Raw genomic sequence first — 27,578 nt, 5'->3', positions numbered from 1 at the left:
GCATACAAACTGGTATGTGTAATAAAGCAGGTTTTCTATAGTGCAGGCCAACAACAATAATTTAAAAAGTATCACAATAATCAAATATTCAAAATGGGACAGCTGTAATTTGAAAGACATAATAGACCTCAAATCTTCTTGATGTAAACCAAATGTTTCATGAATAATATTGTGCAGACGTTATAACAATCATCACAATTGCTAACGTCTCCATCCAGTTAAGGAAAAGGCTGTGCGTGCAGAGAAAGGGAGTAATTAAAGCCAAAACAACCAGAAATAAAAGGTTAAAGGATGTAATGTTCTCACATAACTTTAGTCATTCTGAAACAATTCCAACATGACGAAACATATACATGCATGTTTATGAACTTCATAGAAAAAGAAAAAGAAAAGAAAAACAGTATAGAGAGTAAGCAACTGATGGCCTGAGTGTAAAGCAACTGAATAAAACTTTGTGGGAACACTCATAAACAAAGTGGAAATAACCGTCATGAATAAATCAAGTTTCTTTTTTTTTTTAAATACATAAGTACATACAAAAGTGATTAGAAGAAGTGCTGTTATGTCAAAGTTTCTTTGCACAATAAATATGAAAATTGCAAACATTTCATAACAGAATACTCCCAAACCTACTGCAGTTGTTAAAATTAACATAGCAAACATGCCTCAAATAATAACACTTACCATCACTTATTCACAATATTATGGCATGACAATGACATTTATTCCCACACAAAACAATGTTACAGTTTTTTGCAAAAAACAGCAAGGCCAAGATAGTCAAGTGTCATGATGTCAGAAGTCAACAACCATCTGTCATCATACAAAAGGGTCTCAAATGTATTCTTCCAATCAAGACTAAAATATTCATGTGTTCTACATCAAAACTACTGAAAACACTAAACTCTGCGTTAAAAAGTATTTCTGTTTTGATTGTAACAATGCAGTTCAACACATTCAGACAGATTTTTTATGTTGGCCCTGTGATTACTGTAGTCGTCTGAAGACAACAATAACAACACAAATGTGCAGTAGAGTTCATAACAGTCTTCCATTGAGCCCCCTGTGATCGTGTTAATACTTGTTGTGCCATTCGCACTGACCGACACTCACCTCCTCAATGTCCAAGTTTTTTCTGGATTTGTAAATAAACTCTCCGATTGCTACGAAAACTGAGAGGACTAGTCCAGCTGCCAGCACAATAAAGATTCCCCCTATGTTCTCCACACCCAGAGCACTGGCCTCTTTGCTGTCCTCCTCTGGGCAGCCATTCCCTCTCCACCATTTCTCCTTCATCATGTGCAGCTTTCCTTCCTCCTGAAGCTGCAAGATGGCAATGGTGATCTTGTCTCTGTAAGGAGAGCCTACGGCAGAAAAACAGCAGCAGGATAAAAAAACATTATTACTGCCAAAACCAGCGTTGTGACCTTTCGGTTAGTTGTTTTGTAGACAGATAGGGAGCTTTATTTGGTTATCATTGTTACTTTGTAGTTTGTTTCTACTCTCTTACCAATTGGGGTTCCCACTCCATAGCCCTTTGAATCTATCAAGCCTCCAATCTGTGTGAGGTTGCAGTTACGCTGGCTGATGTACTCAATGCTCGTCGACTCCATCAGAAGAGCGTAGTCCGTGGTGAGAACCCTCTGAATCCCCTCCCGGTTGTTTTTCACCAAAGCCGTGTTTTTCCTGCTGCTCATGAACGCCCACATTTTCTCATAAGTTGAGATCTTAGATTTCTGTAGGATAAGAATTGGGGGTTTAAAACAATACAGAGGTTTACACAAAACGGATAATGTTGATGCATGGTCCGTGGTTGAGCGTTATATCTAATATTTCAAATGAAACTGTTTTCGGAGACTATCTGCTGACTGGATGTGACAAGTGCGTACAAATCAACAAACACACAAGTTGATTCAATTTTCTCTGTACAACAATACATCCTTGGAATCTTTATGGAACATTTGGCCACAGGCTTTTGTTAATCTGCGTGTATGAGGAAGTTTCTAAGATACTAACCTTTAACCCTAATCTTTTTACCCAATGCAACCCATCAGACTGCACATGTCATGTTACGGTAATGATTCAGACTCAGAGAAAAAAAACAATTTTGAGAATAATCTCGAGTCTGGACTCAGGGGTAAAACTTGTCAGGCTTATTAAAATCAAAAGTGGTGTTCTTGTTTGCATTCCTTTCCCTCATTGTTTTATAGTTACTTTCCCATTTACTGTACAGTGGAAAGAAGATTACCTTAAAAAAGGTCATGGTGGAGCCGTCTCTCACAGCACCGTACTCTATCTTGGTTTGCTTGGCCAAGTCATCTGCAGAGTCGATCGGTGAGTCCATTCTCTCCACAGTGAGGAAGGCAGCCAAGTTGGCAGTGTATGAGGAGATTATTATCAACGTAAAGAACCACCATATTCCGCCGACTATCCTTGTAGAGAGGGCCTTAGGCATCAGTTCGGATCCTGTAAGATGACAACACAAGGTACATTATGAATTCGACAAACAAATACATCATAAGCCAATGATTGTACGGTATGTCACAACTAATAGCCAGGACACTGATAATCTTATTATTATTTCACACCACCAACATTATAATATGCCTGAAGGTTAAAGGTGCTCTACCAAAGGAAAACTGTGGAACACAGCGTAACAACATAATACTATTATAATTGAAATAAGTATACCTTGCTGCATAAGTGCTCCAACTCCAAACCAGACACTGTTTATTAGAGTGAAGTTGTTTTCAACCACATCTGAGTCTGGGTTACAGGGGTGAGGGTTGTACCACTCATAGGGAGTAAACCTGAGGGAGAATAAGCAGCCACAATTAATGTGATGAATAAAACCCGATGACTTGATGATGACAACATAATACTATATTTAGGCCTGTGGTAACCGTTGATATTTACTCATTTTTACCTGCATTTAGCCTCTTTTTCCAACTTATGTTAATGACAATAAGGAAACAAGCTAACAAACTAAAAATAAACTAACTAAATTACTGTTGTCAGTTACTGCAGCAGTGTGCATGTATGGGTCCTTGTAGCAGCCAAAATGAATGGTCGACTATTAATAAATCCAATTGGCCTATTGCATACGGGAAGTTAACATGTTCAACCAGAGTGAAAGTTTAGTTTTTGACCAAACAATGTTTCTTAAAGTGCAACCAACCATAATGAGCATATGCAATATTCTAGCTTTTCTAGCTGAAGCTACATATAAGGATTGTTATACACACACTAATTATTTGGTCCGAGTTATTAGAATTTGCTTCATGCTTTTACCTGGCAATAACAAAGAGCACACAGCTGACACCGAGGCATGCCAGTAGCACATACATCCAGATATCAGGAGACAGTGGGTTGAGGAAGGAGAACACTCCTGGATTGGTGCCGTTGGGTTTGTGGTAGAGGATGCTGATCCCAAGCGTCATGAAGGGCTTGGAGAAATCGATCACCTTTTCCCTCACATACGTGATAGTGAGAGGGGCCACGGCGAGGTCAGCCACCTGGTACAGAACAAAAGGATTAAACAGAGCCACAGTCAAAGACAGATGATACCGCGGATCACTTGAATATTCTCTCACATATAACATTGATTGCTACTCACATGGTCAATAAGTTCTCGCACCATGCCGTTCCACTCCCCCTTGTCATTTTGAGCTCCGTATTTGCCATCGGACACCAGCTTTACCTCATAGGAGAAGCCCAAAATGTTGGAGAGCTCTTTGAGCAGGTCCAAGCAGTAGCCCTCAAAGCGATCGTTTCCATACAGGGGCTTATCAGATTTCTTATACATGACATAAGGATTTTCCTGGAACAAAGCACATAACAGACTTCCTTAGTTTTATCAAGACATCCCTGATCAAATGCGGCCTGATAATTACTTGAATTCATACCAGAATAGTTGTGACAATGAGTGTCCTGTTGGCCATTGAGTCGGTCACATTTGTGGATGAGTCCTTGTTGTTTTCTGTTAAATTAAGGCCTGTTTGGGAGTTCCACACGCCAATCTGTAAAGAATAAAATATCAAAATAAGCACACATACATCAAAGATCCATAGTTGCCCGTGTCACCTTCACATGATTAAGGTAAGGAATGCAAAGAAGGGAAAAGAAACAAGTACTAGGAAGAAGAAGAATTACAGTGGAAATCCAAACAGAGATGAGAGAGTGGTGAAGGGAAAAAAGGAAAAGAAGATAACACACAATATTGCCACGTCCAGTGCAGAAATGTTGAACATTTCTTTTCACCGGTACCTAAAACTTGTTCTTTTTAGAAAAAGGGGAGACATCACAGACGGCTAAAGTACAGACCTTTTTCCACACTTTATTCAGGCGGTTGCTGCCCGCGATTGTCTTGCAGAAATAATAAAGAGAAAGCATTTTAATCACAAAGCGCTGAACTTGAAGAAAAAAAAGGCAATAAATAATGATGATGAATTTCGGCTCAAAGACAAATGTGGAAAATAAAAGCTCCTTTGGTTACAGCTCTTCTTTCGTTTGAATTTCAATCTTTATTTCAAACTGTGTTTAATTTCTTTGCTGTGAAGAGGCCTGTCAAGGACCGGACAAAATTGAGAGCAGCATTGTCGATATGATTGAAAGAACATCCACACATTTGAAAATAATAGCTACAATTATTTGAAAAAGCTTTCTTTTTTGAGAGATAATTAGTGCACCAGATTTCCAGATAAGATTTATTTCTGCAATTTCAGAATGAAAGGTTACAGTGAAGAGCAGTGACCCTGTTTGTCTATATTTGTCCTACTCTGTTTAGCGGTGCTATGAATGTCTACAATAACAGCCTGTAATGATAGACACGGGTCAGATAGTTCACCTTCTCCAAGCCATCTTCCTTTAGACTGATGACATCCAAATCAAATTCTTTCCGCAGGCCGTCTGTCTTGTTTATAGTTATTTGTCCCGTCAAGCCGTTCCATTGTGCCTGTGGCAAAGAGAGTGCCGAAAACAAAAACAATGAGTCCCTCAGCTTTTATTGTCATATACATAAATGCAAAGTCAAGCAGAAGCCTGGATAAATGAAAACAATTCCAAAAATGTATAATTAATGAGTGCTACATTAAGCAAAGGACATTGACAAAGGCTAACTGCATCTTAATGGACATTTGCATTGGCTGGATCCCCAATGGAAATATTAAGTATCTGTGAGTAGCCTATATAACATGGTGGACAGTGATGTAAATGGAGCAGGCAGGCATGGCCTCTGTCTGAGTGGAGAGCAGTGGGTGGGCAGCAGAGCTTAGAAATATTTGAATGCAGTTGATAATGATGTGAGCTCAGCTGAATAACAGTCACGTTAAATCTCTGTTACAGAGGGCTTAGAGAAATGAGCTGCGGCTCAATTCTGCTCTGACGGAGAAGCCAGTTTCTTTATGTGAAGATGGCATATCTACTAATCAATATACTGACTGTACATTTGCCAATGCTCAGTTTCATGGCCTTTGATCATTTCATTTGTGTCTGGCTGCGAATCAAAGTGTACTGAAAATAGAATTAAAAAAGAACAGTTCACAACATAACACATAAATAGAAATGATTGGGGGCACTTGGAGTGACACAAACCAAATGCCACTGAGCACCACCACCAAACCACCACAAATCAAACCCAAACTCTGAATGAATAAATGACTTTTGAGGTAAGAGGGAAAGGTTTTATTTGGTCTTTGGAGGAACTGGCCCTCGCTGCAATAATTTATTGTTTTATAATCTAATAATCTGGGTGATTTATTATTACATTATATATATTATGTCGCTCTGCCTGGAATTTCTTTGTTAGAAATGAATCACAGGTTTATTAAGAGATACTGTTTCATTGTCTTGTTCTTTCAGCCTTTCAACAGAAAGTACATTTGTAACTGAAAATAATTCTGTTTAATCTACTGGCACCAAAACAAATGTATTCTGAGCCATTCATACGTACAATAAGCAATTAACAAAGCAACACTAAGAGTGAAATTAATCTAACTTTATCATTCTAAAGTGCTGCACTGCTTGACAAACTTTAAATTATGATTTATTTATTTTGATTCCCGTCTAACTAAAGAGAAATGCATATTACTGAGTGTTGTACAGGGCAATGAACACACACAGACATAAGAATAAAGACTAGATGTCTTCACGAAGAGGAATGTTATCCCCTTTGTTACGCTTATGACATCTGCTTCTGATGCAAAGATCTCTCGCATCTACAGAAGGTTACAGGGTATCATTTGGTGAAGTTGCTCTTTGATTAGACTGCTTCACACAGTCTTATTACACACATCTGTGAGGCCTACTTGACCCCTAAATCCAGATTTATTCATGTCATTAAGTCTCTTTTTAAATCCCACCCAATCAAAAGTGTCTCTGTCTGACCATGAGTTGCTGTAATTACTGTACATGTCGTGATGACATGGATCTTCTCGGATTGCAGAATCCAGATGATAAAAAGGATGAGAATGACTTTGACACCACTGAAGCCTTACTGATTACCCATGATACTCATACTACAGATCACCATTGTGAGTAAAACTCATTTGCCTTTCCCACTCCTTCCTCAGGCCTCTTTAAAGCACCATCACAAACAGAGATGCTCTGCATATTCATTGGTACATTTAAGACAATAATCCAAGTGCACAAAGTTGACCCTTATTTTCTTGAGCTGTGAGTTCTTCACAAAATTTTCTCTGCAAAACTTAACTTTTACTGTTAAATGTGTAATACAGAAATAGTTCCTGCAGGGGAAAGTGGTCTTTTTGACTTCCCTCCTCCATGAGAGCAGAGTGCAGTGTTAGCTGCAGGGCAGCACCTCTGGATTCTTACTCAAGGGCACTTCAGATAACACAGTTATAAAATACAATCCCAAAGGACCATGTCAGTATTTTGCAGGTCTTTATCAATTTAACTTCCATTCTGTATACTATGCTACTTTCCAATGTGTAGCAAAATGTTTTTTAATGTGTTTTCCACCATCCGGCAGCCACTAGAGTCTGTACAGTAGCAAATTCACTTTTTTTGTCAACGTTACATAATTATTGTGTAGTAATGTTGCGTAGACTTTTCAAATCAGTCCTTCCTGTCAACCACACTCTAAGAGAAGCATTGCCTATCCATGTAAACCATGGTAAAAATAAATAAAATAAGGACAACCTTGTATGTCCTTATTTTATCAGTTATCGTTCACTATGACAGACTAGATATAAAGTCTTATGTCTCACAAGTTGATCTTGATACAGTTGTAAAATAAATGGACACAAATTGTCAGATTCAATATTTTCCTAACCCTCTGTCATTTCAGACCCTGTTATTCCTTCACCCTCATTCCCCCAATCACCCGAGCTCCACCTGCCACACACCTGCCCCTCTTTCTCCTAACCAGCCTCTTCCTACTCGCCCTTTTTCTCTCAGTTCCCTGCCTGACTGACTGTTGTGCTTTTGCTGAGCCTTTACACTGATGGCTAACAGAAAAACAAACATATGGTAAGCTTTGGAAAATATTGTCTGGTAGTGTAAAGTACATTTAGTAAATGGGCCAAAACATGAAAAGGAAACACCAGCACGGTCCTTTTAAATGAATGCACTGTAGTAAAAAACAATGCTTGTGAAGATATGGGACGTGATGTTTATCGAGTAGAAGTTAATCACCAACGGACAGGAAGCTCATATTCTATACTTCAGTGTGTTTATGTAAAATGCTGATTACAAGACAATCTGCTGAGGCTGTACAGCATTTACACACGCTCTCTGGGCTCTTTGGCATTGCCTTCAATATTCTGTCCCCACTTGCAAATGAAAAGCTAATTTGTCAAAGGAACTTCTAACTAGAGAGTGCAACATAACCAGAGAGCCTTTAAAACACAAAGATCTTTTCACATGTTCACATTCAAATGTGCTTTTGTGTTCATTGGGTTTTGTAAACAAATATAAGTTTGGAGGATCTTTATTATCTTGTTCCGTTTGCATTGAACAGCTTGCATACAGCTCTCATCTCGCCTGACAACCCACTAATCTGAGAAACGCCCAACATGCAGCACATGATGTCAATCCCTATCTCCTTAGAAAAATGATTTTGAATATAATCTTCCCTCACACGTTATTCATTCATTGATCTCCTAACTCTATTGTTTTTCTCCTGCACCTAAGGAAATGAAACGGAGGCAGCAGGCTGTGAAATGGATGGATGGGATGGAGGAAGAGGAGCGAGCAAGTGTCACACATTCATAAACCAAACTCACGTCTTTGAGCATGTTCATGAAGCGTGATCCAAAGCGCCAGGGTTTGTGTCTGTGGCACTGAAGGGAGCTGACAGTGATCTGGGAGGCGCGTTGCGAGGCAGCAGCCACCATGTAGACGGCGTCGTACATCAGAGCTGCTTCAGTCTGAAAGAGAAAAGAAGCGGTCGGCATCCATCAGCAGGGATCACCTCGTGCACTTATCACATCAGGACTGCTGATGTACATGTACAGCACCGTAGGTGCTCAAGAACTGCATCGTTAGTTTTACAAACAGGCAACCACAACCAGCCACAGTGAGCAGCAATTTGGTGAGCAATTTTATTCAAAATGCCTTTCACATTATCAGAAAGCAACATGTTGAATTGTTATTTTCTGACTCATGTGTGGGCGGTGAGGGGCTCCCGATGATTACGTGTAAAGGTCTTGTGCAGCTTCCAAAAAGAGGCTAGTTTAGAGCATATAAAATGTAGACACATTTATATATGGTCTGTCAGTGTTTTTTCTGGATCTTGAGAATAGTCATATTTGATATTAGAGTATATATCTTTTTTTGACAGGCAAAGTTAGAAAAACTTGAATAAAATTAGATTTGAATTTAATTTGACTTATTTCCTTCTGATTGTGAGGTGTTTTTCAAAAGTTGTTTTTTTTCCTTTCCCTTAAAAAAGGTAAAGAACTGGGAAGATGTAATGACTTGAAATGTTGCTAACTTGCTTGATCACCTACATACAAAATGTGGAGATCAAATTGGCTGATGTCAAACTGATTGCTTTCAGCTAACGTTTCTCGGCTGACGTGCTCAGACTGTCCATATATTTTCCATTTATCGTTTAGCTTTATACAGAATAATGGGCTTTCTGTGACCTTTTGAGCATGTTGCTTTCAGTATGTGAACCATCACAATAGCATCAGAGAGGACATTGTTAGGGTGGGTGTCCCCACTGAGCCCCTGTACTTGGTGGACCTTTCACAAGAGGAAAGAATGAGGAAGGTGAAGTCACTCACTGTCATCATCCCCTCCATCATTCCAGTCTCAGCTTTAGAGGGAGCCTGCAGCCGCTCCATGGCCCACCTCTCCACCACCGACGCCACATGCGGGCTGTCTATGTTGAGCAGTCTGAACCCCGTCATGTTGACCCCACTGTAGCGGTATGGCTCCAGGTCGAGGGCGAACAGGTCCTGTGAAGGTACAACATCATCAGTGCAAAATCAATGTGATTCTGCTTAAAAACACCCGAGAGTAGATAGTTTGAGTTACTCAGCAAAGGCAAAGGGACACTTGATTAAAACAGTGGAACAATATACAGAATTATTGACACCCCTTTAGGAAAGATTTGTAAAACAGGCTGTAAAATGTCTTTTATTGTTTATCGTCTTGGGCTTTCACTCAAAATATTCACACAAATCTGACCTTTTCACTGAAGTAAAATTATTGAAAGAAAAAACAAAGTTGACTTTAAATAAATATTTTTCTCCAAAACATGTGTGCCACAATTATTGGCACCCCTTCATTAAATATTTTGTGCAGCCTCCTTTTGCCAGGATTACAGCTCTGAGTCTTCTCCTGTGATGCCTGATGAGGATGGTGAACACATGGCACGGGATCTGAGACAGTTCTTCCACACACAATCTCTCCAGATCCTTCAGATTCAGAGGTCGACGCTTGTGGACTCTCCTCTTCAGCTCATCCCACACATTTTCTATAGGATTTAGATCCGGGGACTGTGATGGCCATGGCAAAACCTTTATTCTGTGGTCAGTAAACCATTGTTGTGTAGATTTTGAGGTGTGCTTTGGATCATTGTCCTGCTGGAAGGTCCAACCACGGCCCATTTTAAGTTTCCGGGCAGAGTCTGCTGGTATTTGATAGAATCCATGATACCATGTATCTTAACAAGAGGTCCTGGGCCTTTGGAAGAAAAACAGCCCCACAACATCAAAAATCCACCACCATTCTTCAGTGGGTATGAGGTGCTTTTCTGTATGGCTATCTTTCTGTCTACGCCAAACCCACCTTTGACGTTTGTTGCCAAAAAGCTCTATTTTGGTCTCATCTGACCATATAGCCCTGTCTCAATCAAAGTCCCAGTAACATTTGGCAAACTGTAGGCTAGTTAGGTTAGTTTGTTGTTAATTGACAGCAATGGCTTTTTTCTGGCAACCTTCCCAAACAACTTGTGGTGATGTAGGCGGCATCTGATGGTTGTTTTGGAGACTTTCTGACCCCAAGACTCAAGTAACCTCTGCAATTCTCCAGCTGTGATCCTTGGAGATTCTTTCGAATCATCCTCTTCACGGTGTGTGGCGTCAATGTACACACACGTCCTCTTCCAGGCTGATTCTTAACATCTCCTGTTGCTTTAAACTTCTTAATTATTGCCCTGATAGTGGAAATGGGCATTTTCAACTGTTTCAAGATTTTCTTATATCCATTTCCTAATTTGTGCAGCTCAACAACTTTTCGTCGCAGATCATCACTGTGTTACCTCATATTAATACCCCAGTGAAATCTTCAGTTAGATTTCTATCATAGGAGTTTCTAGGGGTGCTAATAATTGTGGCACTGAGAAATATATTTATTCAAAGTGAACATTTATTTTTTCTTTCAATAATTTTACTTCAGTGCAAAGGTCAGATTTTTGTGAATATTTTGAATGAAAGGCCAAGACGATAAACAATAAAAGACATTTTACAGCCTGTTTTGCTCATTTTTACTAAAGGGGTGCCAATAATTATGGAGGGCACTTTATATCTTAATACCATGGCATTATGCCAAGGGCACTGAAAGCATCCACCAATCTTATAAAACAATCCACAGATGTTTGCATAATCTTTGCATTACAAACTCTCTAGGTGACTACACACATCTAAGCTTGCGTAGGATTAAAATACACTTAATTAAGACAATGAAGCAGTGTAGTTACACGTATAACCGTCAGGTTTTTCAATCCAGTTTCAAAGAAGAACTTGAGAGTCAAAGTTCCTTTGCACATAAAGTTAAATAAAACATTCTTTAAGTGTTCTTCGATTAGTTTTCTTACCAGTGTGGTGAAGAAGAAGTGGTAATATTCAGTCATCATCCCCATGGACAAGATCTAGACAGGATGAGAGATGAATGGTTCACAGTTTCCCCCGGACTGTACATTCATGTTTCTCTAAAGCCAGCATAAAAAATATTTTCTTTCAATCAATCTATACCAAGAGACTTGCAAATTACTGCCTCATTCGGAATTGTTTGCATGGTTTGCATCAACAAGTATCCAAGTGAGTCACAATTTGCTCATGTTAGCGTAGTGTTTCCAATTAATCTTCTGTGCAGCTTTTGGTTTGAAATGTGTATGTCTGGCTCAAAAATAGGCTCTGCTTGGATTTGGAAATGATCATAGGATTTCTGAAGGGGATAGCATTAAACTAATCTTGCACATAGTGAATATTAAACCAAAAGCAATGCAAAAACACATAAATAACACGGAGACTACTGCACTGAAAATTTCAAAATGGATTTCAAACAGAACATTGCATTTTAGGTGTCAAGTTATAAATGAAACCATGAGGACAATGACCTCTGCCCAGCGTACCCTTCATGCTGGTACATGTTGTGTGTTATTCACCTGCTTGAGAACATCAGCTGATGTTTGGTAAGAGCAGTCAAAGATGACGTAGAACTCCTTCCCCTTCTTCATCTCTTTCAACAGAGGACGGGCATCTTTACTTCCTGTTGGCAGCTGGCGGATCTTGATTTTAATGCTGTATCTGGATGGAGCTTTGATCAACTCTTGCAAACGAATCAGTCCTTAAATTAAAAGACAAGAAGAACATGATTAGACTCAACACTCACATATTTACAACAAACCCACATTTAGCTATAGTAGGCCCTACTCCAAATAAAAAAGGATAGTTGAAGAAAAACTATATAATTAAAACATAATCAGCTTTTGATTGTGTTTGAACGTTCAGATTTAAATGCATCTGCTTCAGTGGCTACATTTTGTTACACAGTGCTTTTATAAAGACAGTAAACAAAATGAGTATGAGACAACAAAACAGCTAAATCCATCCGACACTAAATCTGTCAGTTGTATTTATCCTGCATCTGCTCTTAAATAAGATAAGATAAGATAAAAGTCCATTTAATAAATGTCAATTCTGCAGGATTAGATAGACTACAATTCCAGCACATAGCCTACAGTCTAGATTATTTTGTAAAATTCCCAAAACAACATGGACTAACCCATGAGTTTTTAGCTGTTGGCACACAATACCAAGCCTCATGGGATGGAAACAGGTGTATCATAGTTGGGTGTCATCATTTACGTAGAGTTACTAAAATATGTATCCAGTAGGCTATGGAATTTATCTGAGAATATGGACAGAAACACTCACTGAATTTAAAATATAATTAGTGTTGCTAACAGTTGCTAGCAAGCTCACCCGCTATTTCATGGGTTGCTATATCCATGGGTTGCTATATCCATTATTGGTCTGATAAACAACTTTCTTGGCAGCAAATAACTAATGGACACTGAAGGAGGTAGAGAGTTTACAGGTTTAACACCGAGCAATTAACATAATCATTCAGAATTATTTTGGTTAGTTAATTTATTTTTGATTGCTTCGGTTTGGTTACTGTATTTTGAAAGTTTTTATCGGAAGTGTATGCACGCGTTTCAGTCTGCATTAACGTATTTTGACTAATGTAATATTGCAGTTCTTCCCCATGACCACAAGAGGGCAGTAGCAGTAACAATTTGATATACACAGACATCTCCACCTAGAATTAATGCAGACAAGGGTGTCGACCTATTTACTGTACAATCACTGTATAAATGCACATCCACAAACGTACATTATATAATATAATATAATATTTTTAAAATAAAATGATATATCCACTGTTCAGCACTTTACCAGCCTGATGCACGAGATACTCTTAATAATCATAGCTATTACATAGTAATTATACATGTATTTTGATAGTGCTAAACAGAAGTTAGGATTCTCTTGGGTCTATTTTGATTCATTTGTTGTTTCAGTTGCTGGGTGTGACCACTAGAGGGCAGATTCCGAATAATGTAAACAGAGAAATTATATAATTTTTGACGTAATTTGACGAAACTCATTTTGTAAAAAGATGAATCAATTTAAGAGAATTTAGCCAGCGCAACATTACATTTGGTCAACAGAATATTAACCCTATCGAAGAATGTGGAGTTGTAATCTCTAACTGTCACCACTAGAAAAAATAAATAGCATTTCTGTTTGTTCGTTAATAAATTCTTCAGTTTGTTTTATTTTATTTTGAAAGCATTCAACGGAAGTGCTAGAATAAACTACTAGCATGTCAGTAGTAATGCCAGCATAACGATTTAATCATTGCAGTTCTCCTCCAAGACCACAGAAGGGCACAAAACATTACATCTTAAATACACTCGGGTCAGTCTACACCTAGCTAAAGATGCTCAGCCGCCCCTGCTAAACCTAACCTCGTTCAATCAAGGGTTTCATCTTGGCAAAAACCTTTATCCACAGAGGTGAACTTCATAACAGAAGTTTTTTTATCTTCAAAATCTAAAATGTTAAAATATATATCATCATCAAAATAATTATCTGAACTGTTGAACGTTTTGATTTATTTAATGTTATTTCAGATGAATCCCTTAATTTATTTGATATATATAAATGTATAATATTAATCTATATTGTGATTGTTATTTTGTGCCACACAATGTTGTTACATCTTCCACCTGGGGTTTCTGCAATATAATATCACCTGTTTACTTCCCTCCAGTGGTCATAATGAGGAATAGCAACACATTCAATTCGTCAAGCGACAACTTTGTGGACATGATAGTTACCTACTATTCCGGCTTTCAAAATAAAACATCCAATTTAGGCTAATGTAGATACGCACTTTAACTACAACGGGAATAGGGACGCGCTCGAAGCAGATGTTAGAGGCCTCGTGCATGTAGTCAGAACTTCTGCTTTATTCCTGTGTGGAGCTGTCTCAAGCGAAACATCACGAGCATATGTCACTAATCATCTTTAGTGATGAAGCTAGCTAAATTGGCCAGCCGAGCCGCTGCTCCATGGCGGGAGTTTTGACGCTGAAATGAAAGAATGAATCGTTTTCGACAGCAGGATTACGATGTACCATGACATTCCTCTCTCTACACATGACTTGTTGCATTACTGCCTCACGAACATGTAGAATATCAGTTACCCGGACATTGCTGTTAATGCAATTCAAATCCACAACTTAAACTAGACTGTGGTGAACATCTTGACCACCAACACGTGCTGGCCTGCTGAGAGGATTTGATATGCGAGTTTGCAAACACAACATTTAAAGAAGAAGCTCTTCCAAAGGTAAGACACATGCTTCATTACCATTACTCTAGTGTGCTACTGGTTGAAGCTGATGCTTATTCAGCTGGAGATTATTCTGAACATAATCTTCTATTAATAACCATTATTTCTGTGAAATAATTTTCATAAACTGCACTTTACATGATCCTGTCATTTCTCTGTATCCTTGGTGCTCAGTTGTCGGTGTGACTGTTTCCTGTGAAGTGAATAAATGGCTCAGGCTTGTTTTAATTTGTTTGTTTTATGGGTTCATAGGATTTGTGTTGTTGTTTTGCCTCATGTTGTGGTAGGTCAGCCTCTCAATCAAGGAAAGTGCAAACAGGTGTGCCTCATTGTGTCCTCTTAGCAGGAGGGAGGGTCTGGGCACTGTTGAGATGTAAGATGGGTAAGATAGTTCTGCAGTAAATTATATTCTATAATATTTTGTTTGCTCATTGGTATGGATAGGTGCCCACAGATAACTTGAGATACCAGCAGTAACTTGGAGATCTTGTATTAATGCTATGTTCATTATTCTGTGTGATGTGGATGCCTGCTCGGTTTAGCTCCCCCTGTGCTTACAGGTGGGAGCTTCCAGCTAGGTGAGGCTGAGAAGGTAAACTGCCCTTCAATGGAGTAAAGGGGAAGAGAGGAGTTAGCAGCGTGATGCTGTCGTTTTCATTTGCTTTGTCTTCTTTCGCATCAGTTTAATTTTAGTTTTATTGAATTTCCCGAGATTCATCTTTTGTCTCAGTAAACTTTTGGTTTAAAAAAAGAAACCCTGCTTATCGACCTGGTTCTTCATCATCCCCCTTTTTCCCCCTTTTATTCCAGTTTTTCGGTGCCGAACCACCTCAGCTGCCCTTTACACAGGGTGGCGGCACTACAGAGATGTTTTATGTCTGTATGCAGGGGAATTTGGCATTTCATTATTATGGACCGTAAATCTGAGGTGTAAACCATAAGGCTTTTTTTATTATTGAAAAATGCCTCTCATAAATTCTTAGAGCTCAGTCTGTCATCTTCAAGTAGCTTGTTTTGTCTGTCCAAACAGTCCAAAACACAGATTTACGGACTGATTTTAAAACAAAGAAAAGCAGAAATCCTTACATTTTAAAAAGTGGAGAATGTTTGGCATTTCTTGTTGATAAATTAAATTGTTTTCTTAATTTTGATTTTTTGTTGATCGATACATTTATTAATCCACTGATTATTTTATCTGTAAACCATAGCATTTTAACAATACACACAGTAAATATGGTGTATTCCATATAATATTCAATAAACCACCATCAAAACATGAAAATCATCCATCAGCTTTACAATAGAAACACCATATAAGAGACATCAAGCTGCCAAGTTAAGGCTCAGAACATTTCTCTTTTGCTTTATGATTTTTCAGAACCTTTCAACACTGGTTTGCATAGAAAGTGTCTTAAAAGCCCCGCAGAAGCATTTTTAATAAAAAGAAAAAAATCTAAATTTTAAATCATTGTCATCTCTTAAGAGACAAAGTCTTGGCTAGGGCAGAACAATTCATTGTAATTTTTATTGAAATCGCATTATGGCCTGTGGCAATTTTCAAGCACAAATATGGGTCAAATATCATTTCAAATTAAATATTACATTTAATTTTGTTGTCCTGGCTTACACATCATATTCTACAGATATTATTTATTTATATACAGGTACATCTCAATAAATTAGAATATCGTGGAAAAGTTAGTTTATTTCACAAATTCAATTCAAAAGGTGAAACTCGTATATTATATGGATTCATTGCACACACAGTTAAATATTTCAAGCCTTTATTTGTTTTAATCTTGATTATTACGGCTTACAGCTAATGAAAACACAAAAATCAGTATCTCAGAAAATTAGAATATTACATAAGACCAATAAAAAAATTATTTTTAATACAGAAATGTCAGCCTTCTGAAAAGTATGTTCATGTGTCTGCACTCAGTACTTGGTTGGGCCTCCTTTTGCATGAATTACTGCATCAATGCGGCGTGGCATGGAGGCGATCAGCCTGTGGCACTGCTGAGGGGTTATGGAAGCCCAGGTTGCTTCGATAGCGGCCTTCAGCTCGTCTGCATCGTTGGGTCTCGTGTCTCTCATCTTCCTCTTGACATTACCCCGGAGATAGGGTTCAGGTCAGGCGAGTTTGCAGGCCAATCAAGCACATTGATTCCATGGTCATTAAACCAGGCATTAGTACTTTTGGCAGTGTGAGCAGGTGCCAAGTCCTGCTGGAAAATTAAATCAGCATCTCCAAAAAGCTACTCAGAAGAAGGGAGCATGACGTGCTCTAAAACTTCCTGGTAGACGGCTGCGTTCATTTTGGACTTGAGATAACACAGTGGACCAACACCAGCCGATGACATGGCTCCCCAAATCATTACTGACTGTGGAAACTTCACACTGTACTTCAAGCAACTTGGATTCTGTGCCTCTCCGCTCTTCCTCCAGACTCGGGGACCTTGATTTCCAAATGAAATGCAAAATCTACTTTCATCTGAAAAGAGGACTTTGGACCACTGAGCAATAGACCGGTTCTTCTTCTCCTTAGCCCAGGTAAGACGCTTCTGACGTTGTCTCTGGTTCAGGAGTGGCTTGACATGAGGAATGCGACAGTTATAGCCCATGTCCTGTATACGTCTGTGCGTGGTGGCTCTTCACTGACTCCAGCCTCAGTCCTTGTGAAGCTCCCCCAAATGTTAGAATGGCCTCTTCTTGACGATCCTCTCAAGGCTGCGGTTATCCCTGTTGCTTGCGCACCTTTTCCGATCACACTTTTTCCTTCCATTCAACTTTCTATGGATATGTTTGGATACAGCACTCTGGGAACAGCCATCTTCTTTAGTAATGACCTTTTGAGGCTTCCCCCCTCCTTGTGGAGAGTGTCAATGACTGTCTTCTGGACAACTGTCAAGTCAGCAGTCTTCCCCATGATTGTGAAGCCTGCTGAACCAGATTGAGACCATTTAACAGCTCAGGAAACCTTTACAGGTGTTTTGAGTTCATTAGCTGATTGGAGTGTGACACCGCGAGTCAACAATATTGAACTTTCTCACAATATTCTAATTTTCTGAGATACTGATTTTTGTGTTTTCATTAGCTGTAAACCGTAATCATCAAGATTAAAACAAATCAAGGCTTGAAATATTTCACTTTGTGTGTAATGAATCTATATAATATGAGTTTCACTTTTTGAATTGAATTAGTGAAATAAACAGTCTTTTCCTCGATATTCTAATTTATTGAGGTATGTGTATGTGTGTGTGTGTGTGTGTATATCGATTTTTCAATGAGAATAGTGATAAAAACGCATAATTCCATTCAATATCGCAAATTACATTGCAATTGCAATATCGGTCAATCAGATATTTTTTCAAAATCGTTCAGCCCCACTCTGTTTCCACTAACCTTCGCTTAACAAGTATTGTCCCATAGTGTTCTTTTTTACCCCATGGTTATTCCTTCCAAAAAAGCTGATTTGTTCTCTAGCTGTATTTTAAGGTAAATGAGTAATGCTGGTTATTAAAAATGTTCACATTACAATGTAGATAAAACAATACTTTTGTTGTTAGCACTCAACAGCTACAACACCCCTGAGCTGTTGTGGCTAAGACTTGTGGCAGCTGTAATTGTTCCAAGTCAGATTCCTCAATGTCCAATCAACATAAACTATATACTGCCACCAAATCAAATCAAATCAAATCAAATTTATTTGTATAGCCCAATATCACAAATTATACATTTGTCTCAGTGTGCTTTACAGACTGTACAGGTTACAACATCCTCTGTCCTTAGACCCTCGCATCGCACAAGGAAAAACTTCCTAAAAGAAACCCCAAAATTAAAGGGGAAAAAATGGAAGAAACCACATCAATGATCATCACTTAGCTTAACTTTAAAAACAATGGAGGACCTTCCTGCCTACCACCAAGAGACACTTTAGTGTTCAGGTTCAACACCTACATGTGGTTGTACTGTATCCCACAAACAGCTCTACACAAACATCTACATGCATGTATTTACACATGCACAAACAACAACCCATTACCACATTTTTGTAAAAGCACTCACATGGTCATCATTTTTAACTTCTGACATATTGTGCAGCGGATGCATTTTAAAGCTTTACTTGTTTGACTCACCAGTTGCATCCTCATAGACGACAGTGACAGTCTTCCACTTGTAGTACTGCACTATGTCCAGCACAGCTCGGCTTATGGAGGTGTATTCAGGATAGAGGTTGATGTAGAAGCTGTCTTTGTTATCCACTGAGGGGTGTTTCCAGCGTGTCTGGATGTGAGGGACTTCCAGGGCGTTACAAATAGACTGGACGGCACTGACCGATGAGCTGTGAGAGGGGCCGAATACTGCCCCAACGCCCAGAGCCAACTGGTCGCAGGCTGAAGTAATGACACAGAAAGTGGATGGAGGAAATAACAAATGACATTAGGAGAGACACTCGTGTCACATAAACAATCTCTTTTATTGAGTCTACAACGTGATCATCCTTACCTCTTCTTGACGCCTCAAAACTATCATATAGGTTTATTCTCTGGATGTCGTAGGTCAATGTGGTGTTTGGCATTAAGGTCCGATTCCTGTTTATGTTGGTGACAGCAAATTTAAAGGCCAGTTCTTCAACACTAATGGGCTCATTCTCAAGCGTCTCAAAGATGCCGCCTGTAGGAAGATAAGAAACCGGTGGTGAGTAGGGATGGAACAATATATTGGATATTATTGCGAGTCGCTTAAAAAAAAAAAGGATGAATATCTTCACGAGTGACTTGAAAAGGCTCTCTATCAGAAGTGCAAAATATAGCCTGATTTAAAAAATACAGGAACTATCATGTAAGAAAGAACAGACTCACAATGTTGGTAAATTTAAAATGTATTTATTCTTTCTTTATGCAGGGTGGCCTCATGGTTTATGATTACCTTATCTAAGATTGTTTGTTTTTTACTGAAAAGGTGTAAAAATGTGTTTATTTACCAAATGTAAGGTAAAGAGATCCAGTATGATGTTTGAGTGCAATTGAAAGAGATTTGAGAATATTTTGTTATAGTATTGAAATAGAATTGCAATTATTTTGACCATGATAATCGTGAAATTAAATGTTCTTACTGTCCCATGCCTAGTGGCGAGAGTATTTGCCAGATCACACTGAAGTTATAGCAGTTTTTTGAACGATGACTTCACTTGGCATACTTATTCACCTCCATTATAGCATTTGAAGGTTACCATGACTGAATTCTGACAGTTGCATAATGTGGCCCAATTTTCTATGTTACTTCTACCACATAATGCTACTAAAGGACCTGTTTGAGATGACAGGATTTAATCCCATTCAGAGAAAAGCTTGACCTTTACTGACTTTACCCTATTTACGTGACCTACATATCACAAGCTGACTCATTGGCATGCGGATGATTTGGCGTGGAAGACATGCCTCACCTTCAGTTCATTATAGACCAGCTTCACAGATAATATATCTAGGCACTTAACATATGCAGTAACACATTATTATAGCAGTAATTCAATTCAGTTCAGTGACAAACTGCTGCATTCTTTCACCTCACAGTCATATGTTAAATATCTTTCCATTTAATGCTCTAGACACAACACTTTCGATGAAATCATATTCAAACCATCTTGTGATTTATAGAATCGGACAGTGAAGCCCCAAAACAATGTAATTTACAATTTATTTGTGAGTAGGTTAAGTGTTTCTGCTCAGGCTGCCAAAACAATGAAAATGCAAAGCTAACCTCTGAGGTGTTTATAGAGAATCTGCTTCATGTTGCAGTGTAAGAGAAGAAAGACTCGGCGGGCTAAATGATGCTGCAGTGGATTAACATCATTCACTCTTCTCGTGTAGAAACTGCACATCATGTATTGTAAGACTAAACATTTTTCATTCACTAAAACATAATCATCAGCCGTGCAAAAGGGATTTCCTAGTCGTGTTTGTCTCCTATAGTAATTATTTTATGTACCAACTTGTATCCAAACGTACGCACGCTTTTCAGAGCACAATCACTTTAACATGGCCTTTTCTAAATCTGATATTCTTGTGTGTATTACATTTAAGGATGCAACTAATAATCATTTTCATGATCAATGAATGTTTATAAATGTACAGAGCCTATGGCAAGGTCTCCAGTTTACTTGTTTAACTAATACATTTTCAGATAAGGAATGAGAAATATAATATATTTTAAATCGGCACGTAACTCTGCAACTCCTTTTTAGGTGCAGTCTGACAATGCCATTTTACGTTTCCCTCTACATAGGACAATTGGATAAACACTGACCACCAATGCTTTTAAAATGAGCTGAGAGACCACAACTGTCAACATTTTATTTCAAGATACATTTCTCCTTTAGTCCCAATCACAGTTCAGCTGGCTGTGTGTGCCAGGGCCACAGGGAGGAGCGGGGTGTTTCAGAGTTGAGAAGATCATTCTAAAAACCGTCCAACTCTTAATCCACCACGCTGCTCCACAATGATGACGGGTCTAGCATGCCATGGCCAGCAATATGGATATATATTACTCTAGCCGGGCACGAGCGCTACATACAATGTTTTACATTTCAGTTACATAAAGTGCTGCATGAATAGCATTAGGATTAAAGCCAGTAAAACATTGGATTGTCACCACCTGCATATAGCAGACTCGTGTGAGATGCAGTGTCCTTATCCCGGCTGAAAATGCCTCTGCACGGCGATACTACCCAAGCCTTTCAGATAAACATTATTAGAAAAAATAATAGAATTTCTGCAATAACACATTGAGGGTTAAATGTTTGTTCTCACTACATTTACATTCATGAGTGCAGACAGAAACCAGGCCAGTGCTGAACAGTCCGTCGGTTTCTTTATCCTAAACAAATCCTAAATGAACTTTTTTGTCGTAAGTCATGTGTATGTGGAAAACGTGAAAACAAAGACTAAAGGAAGGTACTTTTAAAAATGTTAATCAATAGTTACGTTAACCATGAACACAGATCATGAAGATGCCATTTCGATGCTACAATAGTTTGCAAATGACCTAACTTCAACACTGAGGCTGCAGATGGCAATAGGTCACTGCACTCTCGAACAGTGTTTGAAGAATTGCCTGTGAAGTTGTGATTGATTTGGAGAGAAAGGGCCTTTAAAAAGCTCCCCTTGAGACCTTGATTGTGAATGACCTTTTTCTTTGGTGTAGCATAGCCTCAAACCCCAAACTGAGGGAGCCTTGTCTGGACTCCCTGGTCACTAAAACCATGCTTGACAGTGCCAATCCTAATTATGGTTAGCAAGCCTCAGTGAGCAGCTGCTAGGGCCTTTTAAAGTCCTTAATTCTTTTCACTGGAATATGACATTTTTCATTCCAAAATACAATCATTTTCTTCCAAATTTGCTAAGGAAATGTATTCCACCTCACTGTCTTTGATGTGTTGTCAAGGTGTTCTCAATATTAAAGGGGAAATAAACATGAGTTTTGACCAGACGGTCTTGATGTTCAAGTGCAGAGGCTGCAGCAAATGTCACGGGCCCTATTAAGGATTCAACAACAAAATAATCCTGGTGGCAGCAGCATCATGGCATCTTTTCCAATCAGTGATTTTGTTTTGCTCATACTTTCATGGGCTTTGAAAATAGATGCTGCAGTTTGTGCGAAAGGCAAAAATAGCAACTGCTATTTAGATTTTCTGATTTACATTTTTGTAGCTGACCTCTAATCGCACTCATAACATGCATCCAGCCCATGCTAGAGCTCTAAATTCAGCCGAAATATGTACTGTACGCATCTGCAAAGTGTATTAGGCGACATAGAAAATAATAGAAATGTACAAACGGTAAATAATGAAAAAAGCAAAATGTGGGACACTCTATACCACTGAAATTAAGTAAAATGTACTTATACATTTCAGCATTTATCAGTAGCTTTTAATAATATATAGATTTTTCACAAGAGGCTATTTAATTTGCTGGCTCCTCCAGTAACAAATTACTGTAACCTCATTGACAATTCTACAGTTGTAGGTCTATAAGCTTAAGTCAACCATAAAAACAGATCTATTAGGAGCTGTGAAACAGTGGCGCCATCCTCTCATGTCTGGTGTAGGCCACTGTCTTTACACAGACGTGCATTTGGTTGGAAGGTTTTATATTTGAAACAAGCTATTTAAACTAATTTACTCGCACAACTGTTGTCAGTAAAAGACAAATATATCTATTTTGTGGCACTGTTCACTTATTCATTTCCTCTTTAAAGCTTGGTGAATCCCACAGTGAAAGAAAACACATTTATCTCTCCTCTCATTTCCACCTCAGATAAGATCTTACATTTCAGTTTAAAGTAGACCATAACGAGTTTCTTGATTTGCAGAGGGTGACTCGGGGATTCAGGGTGACAGCAGTTTGTCTGCAGCTCAGCATGAAGAGCGCTGGTCCAAGCAATCAGTGCTGGTCCAAATCAGCAAAACACTACTGCGAAATATTCATAGTGTTTTTAAACAGCTGAGCACTTTGTTAAAAATATATTTGGACAACACACATTATTAGTACACTTGAGATTGTTATACACACAGTGTGGAACAGGAAATGACTGATCCATCCTTTAGCTTGGATATTATACTAATACTAAAGGTCAGCTATAATCACTCAGTTATCATCATGCTCATAGCCACCATCAACCATCCAGACATCTGGAGTGAAGCACCAAACATACTCCACTTCATTTCTGGAAAACTGGTTTCAAATGAACTTATGTTCATGTGGTTGAAAACTGAGGCAGGAAATCATCAGTGTTATCTCTTACATGCAGTTTCAATTAAAAGACCCCACAAAACATAATGCGCATATCACTAGAAAAATAATTAAATTTGTCTCCACCCCAGGCTTTAACATTTGTGGTCCAATGAGATTGGGTCAACATTGATGTCCGGAGCTGCATTTATTGAGTTCCTCTGCCATTCAGGCAGACAGTTTTAAGTTGAGCACCTTGAATTCAACCAGCTTTTATCAAAGCTCAATACAATATTTTAAATATATATATATAATATATATATATAATATATATATAATATATTCTTTGCCTGGTGGAAAACCTTCTGCCAATATTCATTGTTTTACATAACTATAAGGATATCTTGAATTAGGTCATTAAAGACTTGTGACCAAGATGTACTGAGTGGGACATTTTACATAAACGTGTCAGTGGTCTCTGGTTGACAAACTTTGTAATGGGTGTCACACATCTTTGGCATTTCTGTACTGCAGTTTGATTAGTCATTGACTGCCACATACATAATGGCACTGTGACTTTACGTCTACGTCAAATGAACAGTAACAATAGAAAGAACACAATAATGTGTAATATGATTCCTTTTTTTGACAGAAGCTTTATGTTCTATGCTTGCACTCTAACATTCAGCTGATAGACATCTATAGATATCATAGCATGTGTTAAACATGTAAAACATTTAGAATAATATAATAAGATTAGCACATAGAGTAAATACGTGGATATCTTTGACGAAGAAATTCATCCTGTATGGCTTTTGTGACACGATGCTGTGGCCTGTAAGCAGTCCTGCCTGAAGCTTTTTAGCAGCACTGTATAGTCGAATTTTTTAGTAACTCCAAAAATTGGGTCATTGGATCATGGCTCGGTGCATCTTTTTATTCTGCTCTTCTACATTGCATAGATTGGAAAAACAACAACACTATAAATGGTCATTTATTTTCAATACTGATGCAGAAAAAACAGGGAATAAGCACCTCACACGTTATGTTTGCAGATGACACATGGCTCAATGAACTCACTCAATATGCTATCGGCAAGCAAATAAATAAATGGACAAGAAAGTTAAAGCTGTCATTTATACTTCAGTAATTTCAAGTTTGAGCTTAGAGGTGCAGTTAAAACTATAACATTAGAGCCGAAAATCACTAGACAAGCGTGTGAGACTTTATTGTGCATTGTAGCAGAAGAATGCAATCATCCATACTCCAAGTCTCTGTATAAAATAAAAAATCTATGTATACCTGCATATTAAAGCACTCTCTTCTTTTGCAAGGAACATATTCTTCCATGTAATTTGAACATTGCAGAGAGCACTCGTTTTTATTAGGGCTTCATTATTAATACAATTTATAAAGAAAGGTGGAATGAAAATTATTGCTATAGCTACCATTAATTACTTTCCAATATAATTTTCAGGATCACTGAGCTTCCATCTCATCTTTAATAGGCCAGACAATGCTGTGGGGTGATGCATGCTTAGGAGGTCACAAAAACAAAAGATTCTGCTTGTGCTGCAGGCAAATGCTGATAAACCCTTAGGCTTTGCTTTTTATAGACTTCTGTTCATCCTTTCAGTACTCCGAGCAAGAAAAATAACAGGGTTCAGGTTAAGACAGTTGGGTCGACCTGTTTTTAATCCAGAAACCCAAAGTAAGAGGTTAACATTAAGGAACTCATCTTTTAGATCCTGATTCTAATCTGTGATTTTCTGACTCTGTGCAGTCATCAAGTGAAGGGAAGTCTTTTAAAGCAGAGGGGCACAATGACGTAGTGTTTTGCTTTCTCCCCTCACCCCCTCCTGGGCCAGTTCCCAGTGAGACCCCCCACCCCCACCTCAACAACACCACCAGCACCACTCCAACCTGGGTCCATGCCAGACTGTGAATGAATGAGGAAGTCCAAACCAGTCTACTATCTTCGTTTGATGTGGAGCACTAAGGTTTCTCTGTTTATAGGATAACTGCTTGCGACCCAACACCAAAACATTTAGACCAAAAGAATAAAAATCAGGATTATAATCTGTATCAAATCCACCTCATTTATAAAACCGTCGTGCATAAAACTATTATACAGGGAGATGATTGCATAAAAGGATCATTCTCTGGCCGGTAGTAGCTAATCACACTTTTCACATCACAATAAGCGAAGCATGCTAGCAAGAAGAAACAGGAATTTGACAAACTGCAAAATCGAGTGGAGGCCAAGCCACAAACTGCTGCTTCTGTGCTCTCCCCAATGAGGAGATTTGGTCGCTGCCTAAGTACCATATTTGGGGAAGAGACTTTCTGCATAAAGAAGATTAGTGTTAGTTGTTTTAAGGGCTTGAGGGAGAAGACTTACCATTATTACCAACCCCAGTGAAAAGAGTGGAATCCAGTCACAATCTGATGCCAGCACTTGCCAAGACAGAGAAATGTTAATTGAACCAAGCCACACACCATATGGGAGAGATTATGATGTGTGCGGGTCATGCAGAGAATGACAAAGATTAGGTGGCCTCGGAGAGTGATAGATGATTTAGAGAGATTAACAATATAGTGCACAGATCAGGACTGTTGGAGCAGGGAGGTGGCACCAGCCTATTAGACTCCAAAGTTATGCAACGGCACAAGTCCCAATGTTTCAAGAAGTAGAGAAAATGCAAAAGAAGATGGAGTTGCCCTGGGCATTGAATGGAGCAGAGAGTCCTGACGCCTAAATTAAAAGTGTAATTTTTGTGATGCAATCTTCCAACTCATAAGAGGAATGGAGGATAACCAATGGGAGACGAGCAGAGGCCATTAATGTGCCAGCTCCATTGTTACGAAGTTGCATCAGAAATCAAAGGGAGATTGTCGGAGCAAGAGCTCTGTTTGTCTAATTACAAGCGAAAGCAGAATTCTTGTCAACTCTCAAAGGCTTAACAGTCAACTTTAGACTCCGATACACATTCACAGATGTCATTGGCCATCAGCATACATACGCACCAAGTCTAAATAACTTTTGACTTTGTTAGGTAGAGGAGAAGCCTCAGTTTCACTGAGACTGCCCACTATATTCTTTAGCTCTGTATCCATTTCACATTCGTCAGTGCCAAAGACATCATCATGCCAACAGTACATGCTTTCAGATGCAGCCATAGGCCAACTTAATCACAACTGCCTCTGACCTGCGCTGTCAACATGTAGGAACAGAGACTCTGGCAAGCAAAGTGGATTAACATGATTTTGGTGAAAACCAATAGAGTTGTTTTCCTCAGTGTACCTCCTTTGGAAAAACTGCAACAATGACACTTATAGTGATGCTGTACAAACATCACAACAACATGGAAAGTCTCTGCAGGATAAAAGCATTTTTTTCTATTGACAGTCAATTTAAGATCACTACTAAAAACACACAGTCACACAGCTGTATGTCCATCAGGGTTACAGGATACTGATTATATGATTGCATGATCAAGTAACAATAGTGTTATATTGACACAGCACCAGATAAAACTAAAACACACACAAATGTACCCTGAACACACTGCCTGCCTATTGTAAGTTTCGGTTGATCGTGTGAGGAGTTAAAGGTTATCCCGCTTCCATTAATTTACCAACAGCATCTGAGCTGCACAATTGGATATTGGAGTAGATATCCTTGCATGACATCCACATGTATGATCTCTGCATTTATTATCCCGACTCTCTTTAATTAAATAGGTTTATTTGGTAATCCTTAAAAAAAAGAAGCATCGCTACATTCTCTACAGACACTGTGAATAAATCATCATAATAATCATATATTATGATAACATTTTTAAAAGTCAACTTTTAATAATGTCATGTATGAAGACGGGTAGAGTAAAAATATTAACCCCAAAGGGAAATTATTTACAACCCAGGTCTTTTAATCATAAAATCAAATATTAAAAAGCTAATGATTGTGTAATGGCAGTCAAATGGGAATGACGTAAAAAAAAAAATATCAGACAATTTTACCACTTACCAATTCTCAGGACCTGCTGCGAAGTGAGCCAAAACTCTGCTATAAAGTACAGCAGGGAAAATAACAGTCCCTTCCTTTTCGCCATGGTCCTCTCTCCAGAGTCGAATTTAACATTGATATCAGTTTTTCTGCCCTCGGTAGCTCATGCTGATAACTTGCCAGTCCTTGTGTCTGTAACAAAAATAAACTGGCATCCCACCC

General features: G+C 38.6%; 1 protein-coding gene across 3 annotated transcripts; it reads right to left on the bottom strand.

Moving 5' to 3' along the window:
* Positions 1-275: 275 nt before the first annotated feature.
* LOC115018153 (glutamate receptor ionotropic, kainate 1) lies at positions 276-27,578 on the bottom strand. 3 transcript variants are annotated; one of them, XM_029447004.1, is made up of 16 exons: positions 27,378-27,578; positions 19,125-19,292; positions 18,755-19,012; positions 11,855-12,036; positions 11,285-11,338; positions 9,249-9,422; positions 8,244-8,387; positions 4,847-4,954; positions 4,324-4,365; positions 3,906-4,019; positions 3,617-3,820; positions 3,292-3,515; positions 2,692-2,810; positions 2,249-2,466; positions 1,511-1,736; positions 276-1,364 (listed from the first exon to the last, which is right to left on the bottom strand). In XM_029447004.1, the coding sequence occupies exons 1-16, from the start codon at positions 27,460-27,462 to the stop codon at positions 1,075-1,077; spliced, it is 2,610 nt and encodes an 869-aa protein (XP_029302864.1). In that variant the 5' UTR covers positions 27,463-27,578; the 3' UTR covers positions 276-1,074. The 3 variants fall into 3 exon arrangements, with proteins under 3 accessions (XP_029302864.1, XP_029302865.1, XP_029302867.1); XM_029447005.1 differs by lacking the exon at positions 4,324-4,365; XM_029447007.1 differs by lacking the exons at positions 18,755-19,012; positions 19,125-19,292; positions 27,378-27,578 and adding an exon at positions 12,675-12,768.

The sequence above is a fragment of the Cottoperca gobio genome, chromosome 13, assembly GCF_900634415.1.
Source record: "Cottoperca gobio chromosome 13, fCotGob3.1, whole genome shotgun sequence".
NCBI classification, from domain to species: Eukaryota; Metazoa; Chordata; class Actinopteri; order Perciformes; family Bovichtidae; genus Cottoperca; species Cottoperca gobio.
The sequence above is the reverse complement of the archived record's forward strand: the minus strand, read 5'-3'. Positions and strand labels throughout refer to the sequence as shown.

Bases quoted from the DNA above. Each gene is read 5' to 3' on its own strand.
- LOC115018153 (XM_029447004.1), bottom strand. From the start codon at position 27,462: ATGGCGAAAAGGAAGGGACTGTTATTTTCCCTGCTGTACTTTATAGCA. The intron at 8,388-9,248 runs GTGAGTGACTTC...TTTCTCTTTCAG, and splicing joins TGATGGAGGGGATGATGACA to ACTGAAGCAGCTCTGATGTA. The intron at 4,020-4,323 runs GTCTGTACTTTA...TATTCTTTACAG, and splicing joins TGAATAAAGTGTGGAAAAAG to ATTGGCGTGTGGAACTCCCA.